The following is a 5577-nucleotide window of genomic DNA, read 5'->3' on the forward strand; positions in this document are numbered from 1 at the left end:
ACGGTGAAAAGAGAGAGGTAGCTAACAGGGGTCTAACGGAGGCCGCCTCAAGTGAGTTAAGTGACAAATTTCAAATAACGAGTGGACATTATTAAAACGGGCCAAATCACGTAGGTTAACTGCGATTTCCTCCAAAAAAAAAAAAAAAAAAAAAAAACCTTTGCCAAAAGCGTACCATCCATATGGTCTACTATTGTTATTTATTCATGTATTTTCTATTACTATTTTTTAGAAATTTTTAGATTCGAATTTGTGAGATTGAGAATCCAACCCCAAATCTCGAAGGCGCATGATCAGATTGTTTTGTTACAGAACTCTGCCTTGTATAAATTTCTTAACAAATGCAGAAAATCCAACACTTGGATATGCTTCTCACAACGTTATTTCTCAGCCCAAGTGGCCAATTGACCCAGCAATGCTCGACTTGTACGGAGCTTCCAAGCTCAGAGTTCAACTCTCACGCATACGCCACTATGCTTCAAGATTGTGTCCAAAACGGTGACCCAACTTCAGGGAAGGCTCTCCACTCTGAGATTCTGAAAAGAGGTGGCTGTTTAGACTTGTTCGGATACAACATTCTTCTCAACATGTATGTGAAATCCGAGTTGTTGTGTGATGCTGTTAAACTGTTCGACGAAATGCCTGAGAACACGATCTCTCATTTGTTACGTTAATTCAGGGATACGCGCAGTCCTTGCGATTCATTGAGGGTGTGGAGTTGTTTGCCAGGTTACATAGAGAGGGTCACGAGCTTAACCTTTTTTTTTTCTGCGATTTTGAAGTTGCTTGTGAGTGTGGGATGGGGTGAACTAGGTTGGACACTTCATGCTTGTGTTTGTAAGCTTGGTCATGACTCTAATGCATTTGTTGGGACTGCTCTTATTGATGCTTATTCTGTTTGTGGGCAAGTTGATAATGCTAGTGAAATTTTTGATGGGATTGTTTGTAAGGATATGGTTTCTTGGACTGGGATTTTAGCTTGTTATTCTGAGAATGATTGTTTTGAAGAGGCATTAGGAGCCTTTTTCAAATGAGGATAATTGGGTTCAAGCCAAATAATTTTACTTTTGCTGGTGTGCTCAAGGCCTGTCTTGGACTAGAGGCTTTTAGTGCGGCAAAGGGTGTTCACGGGTGTGCATTGAAAACTCGCTATGAACAGGATCTTTATGTGGGTGTTGCATTACTTGAACTGTACACGAAGTCTGGAGACATTGATGATGCTCAGCGGGCATTCGAGGAGATCCCTAAGAAAGACGTGATTCCTTGGAGTTTCATGATTGCACGTTATGCTCAAAGTGATCGGTGTGAAGAAGCTGTGGAATTGTTTTGTCAAATGAGGCAAGCTTTTGTCGTACCTAATCAGTTTACATTTGCTAGTCTTCTGCAAGCTTGTGCAACCATGAAAGGTTTAGATTTGGGGAAGCAAATCCATTCTCATGTACTCAAAGTTGGTCTCAACTCAGATGTGTTTGTTTACAATGCCCTCATGGATGTCTATGCTAAGTGTTTGAGGATGGAGGACTCTATGGATCTATTTTTGGAATCGCCAAACAGAATGATGTTACTTGGAACACTATGATTGTTGGCTACGTGCAGTCGGGTGATGGGGATAAGGCACTCAAGTTATTTTTAGATATGCTTGAATACCAAGTGTGTGCGACAGAAGTGACATACTCTAGTGTACTTCGAGCTTGTGCTAGTCTGGCAGCCATGGATCTGGGAGTTCAGATCCATTCCTTGACAGTCAAAACCATTTATAACAAGAATATTGTTGTTGGTAATGCTTTAATAGATATGTATGCTAAGTGTGGGAGCATTAAGGATGCCCGTACTATATTTGACACATTGAATGAACGAGATGAAGTTTCATGGAACACTATGATCTCAGGATATTCTATGCATGGTTTGGGTAGGGAGGCTCTAAATTTTTTGAAAGTGATGCAGGATATGAAGTGTAAACCAAACAAGTTAACTTTTGTTGGCGTTCTGTCAGCTTGTAGCAATGCAGGGCTGCTAGATCAAGGACAAGCTTATTTTAATTCTATGGTGCAGGATTATGGCATCGAACCATGTATAGAGCACTATACTTGTTTGGTCTGGCTTCTAGGGAGATCAGGACATCTTGATAAGGCTTTCAAGTTGATTGAGGAAATACCATTTGAGCCTAGTGTTATGGTTTGGCGTGCTTTGCTTGGGCTTGTGTTATCCATAATGATGTTGAGCTTGGTAGAATTTCTGCACAGCGTGTCTTTGAAATGGAACCCCAAGATGAAGCAACCCATGTGTTATTGTCAAATATATATGCCACTGCAAGGAGGTGGGGAAATGTTGCTTCAGTTAGGAAAACATGAAGAGGAAGGAGTAAAGAAGGAACCGGGTCTCAGTTGGATTGAGAACCAGGGAATAGTTCATTATTTCACTGTTGGAGATACCTCACATCCTGAAATGAAACTAATTAATGGGATGCTGGAATCTTTGAAAATGAAAACCAGGAAGGCAGGATATGTTCCCAACCATAATGCAGTTTTGATTGATGTGGATGATGATGAAAAGGAGCATCTCTTATGGGTACATAGTGAAAGATTAGCTCTTGCTTATGGGCTAATTAAAATGCCATTTGGGAGCCTATTCGTATCATTAAAAACCTCCGAATATGTGTGGATTGTCATGCTGCAATGAAGTTAATTTCAAAGGTTGTGCAGCGAGATATAATTATCAGAGACATGAATCGGTTCCATCATTTTAAGGATGGGGTTTGCTGTTGTGGTGATTATTGGTGAGTGACAAGATCTACCTTTCTTGAAAGACCGAGGTTTGTACTTCTTATGGAGGTTCATAATTACAGAGGTTCATTGTTAAGAAGCAGGCAAGAACTTGCTGTCTTCTAGGTAATTCTGCATCCTTTATCATGTAGAATAATAGTGCTTTGCCACAACATTTGATTACTGATCTGCAGTTATTTGACTACTCTATGTTGGGTTAGTAGGAAACACTAGCGAAGCGAAAGAACCAAAAAGGGGAAAATAGCAGTTGTCTTAATAATGCAAAGAAGTGAGTTAATTTCTGATTATTAGACAGTAATGTATTTTCAATTACTCGTGCGTAGACCAGTGACATATGGAGTTCATGAATGAGTCCTTCATTGATGACATTCTGTCTCAAAAATTGTATTATATGTTAGGAATCATATCTCTTGTATTGTTTTATATGTTGGGTAATCATCTCTTTTGTACATATACTTCCTAATTTGGTTGTCTACTCTATCTATTGAGTTATGGTCTATGCACTTGAAGTTTAATAGACTTAGATTTGGTTATTGGACTCCTCTCCTAGTTTTGTTTCTCATATAACGGTCCTACCTTTTTATTGATATCTAGGAAGGACTTTGACCTGCGATATTTGCAATGAAGTTATTGGCAGTGACATTTGCCATTATTACAACAATACCAGTAACTTGGGATTTTAAATTGAAGGAATATACTTGTTTGAACACTAGTTGTCATTGTAAGGGAAGAAAGCCCCAACCAGAGACTAAAACTTTAAGTGCAATAAGTAAATTGGCTTTATGACTGTTGGCTCTTAATATAGCTAAAGTTTGATCCTATTGCGTTTTAGAGTTGTAAGGGGCCCACCGTCTAATGAAGTGAAAATTCCAGCGTCATCAATAAGTTGAACTGATTTTAGTGCATTTGTGTTTGTCTACACTATTTTTGAATTTTTATGCAGTCAAGTTTTGCTAGTTTGCATGTGCTGCATCACTGTATCAAGGATCAAAGTTTGCTCTTTTGTCCTATTTTTACAAGAGTTCATAGTGATGGGTGCTAGAACCTGATTCTGATGCAATTTTAAAGTCTTACACCATTATTTTATTTGCAGCTGCGATGTCCAATGTGATGAATGGCTCATGATTCTGTCTAACAAGATGTACTAGACAAGGTGTGAAGGTATGACTTGTTTGTTTTAGAAGGATTAATTCTCTAAAAGTTGTTTGTGCTCACTTTGCTTTCTTGTCTTGTGGTCTTATGTATAAAATATTTTTCTGTAATTCATAAGACCTCTGGTTATACTCCTAGTGTGGTCTACTGTTTATACTTCAATATGTGTGACCTGGTATGGTTTTCTTATTTGGTTTCTGCAAGTTCTTTTCTCCTGCAAATAATCCAGATTCAAGATCTGTTGAGAGCCTCCATTCCCCCAACATCCCCCCCCCCCCCCCGCCAANCCCCCCCCCCCCCCCCCCCCCCCCCCCCCCGACAACCAAAGTATTAATACTTTTATTTGGATTCCTTAACAGTTTATCATGACTGACCTAGATGAATGCATCACTCACCATTCATTTCTGAAAGAAATTTGCTTCTGCTACTTAAAAACCTAATAAATATAGCTGATCTAGAATTTTGCACCAATTCAAGGATTTCAGACTTTGTATTCCCTTTGTCCCACAATAGATGAAAGTTTGAAAATGACACAGATTTTAAGAATCAAAATAAACATAATCTTCATAAAGTGCTAGGTGCGGTGCCTAGAAGTTTATTGTTTTTCTTTTCTATTTCTAAATTCCCAACAACTTAAAACCTTGCAAGTGCACATTGATTTGTCACATTTTAAAACCTAAAATTTAAAACTTCAAAACGCTAACCACCCATCCATCAAATTGCCCAAATACCCCACAAAGTGCCAAAACTTTGTTCACTGGTTACCATTTGCAACCCTGGAACAGCAACCCGGACCTTAGCTTTTCTCCTTTATTTCATCCCCAAATCCTTCTAATTTCTTTTCACCATTAGAAACCCTATATTCCTTACTGTTTTCTGGCTCTTCCCACAAAACCCTAACCCTAATTCCTGCCAGACCTGACTTAGGAATTCTTTTGTTCTCCTTTTTCCTACATCAATTTTGGTTTCAAAGTGGGTTACACCATATGTTTTCACATGGTGGTAGATTTTACATGCCTTCAATGATGGGATAGAAGGAGTTACAGATGCGCTTAAAGAAAAGGTTCTTCAATATAGATTTAGACAAAAGACTTCACAATGAGATGGTTTTCACCAGGGTAATGTATGAGTAATTGCTTATACTAGAAAGTTTGATGAGCTAACTATCACATGTGGAGTAGTTGAATGTGAACACATGACAATTGCTTGATTCAAGTGTTGACTAAGATCTGATATTTGAGAGAAAATGTCCCACTCTACAGGTTTTCTGATCTCCAAGAAGTTATTGATACAACTATCGTGTGGAAAACTATCACTAGGGTTTTTGGATCTAATCATAAAGTGAAGGAATCCACTATATATATGACAGAAAGCTGATTTTCCATGACAACATTCGAAAAAGTTAGAACATCTGCTGTAAAATTTGAACAAGCAATCAGGGAAAAAGGAAAAAAGAAAAATAGGTATTAATCATCTATTTAATCATTAGTTTAGGTTTAGTAGTAAAGCCCAAGGAGTCCAAGTCCAAGTCTTATTAGGGTTTCAAGAAGTCCAAGTTGTATTGGGAATTGGCATTAGTCATCTATTAATGTGGATGCAATGCTTTCTATTCAAGAGAAGAAAAATAAGTTTTCTAAATTTT

General features: G+C 38.2%; 1 protein-coding gene across 1 annotated transcript; it reads left to right on the forward strand.

The window, feature by feature from the left end:
* Positions 1–229: 229 nt before the first annotated feature.
* On the forward strand, positions 230–4138 carry LOC112025727 (putative pentatricopeptide repeat-containing protein At5g13230, mitochondrial). The gene is given in 10 exon segments (XM_024058413.2): positions 230–645; positions 648–756; positions 758–1014; positions 1017–1541; positions 1544–2191; positions 2194–2347; positions 2349–2623; positions 2626–2888; positions 2987–3051; positions 3877–4138. Coding segments are annotated over 8 exon segments (2427 nt in total). The 5' UTR covers positions 230–341; the 3' UTR covers positions 2781–2888; positions 2987–3051; positions 3877–4138.
* The last annotated feature ends 1439 nt before the right edge of the window (positions 4139–5577 follow it).

Source organism: Quercus suber, unplaced genomic scaffold (genome assembly GCF_002906115.3).
Source record: "Quercus suber isolate HL8 unplaced genomic scaffold, Cork oak 2.0 scaffold_59, whole genome shotgun sequence".
Taxonomy (NCBI): Eukaryota; Viridiplantae; Streptophyta; class Magnoliopsida; order Fagales; family Fagaceae; genus Quercus; species Quercus suber.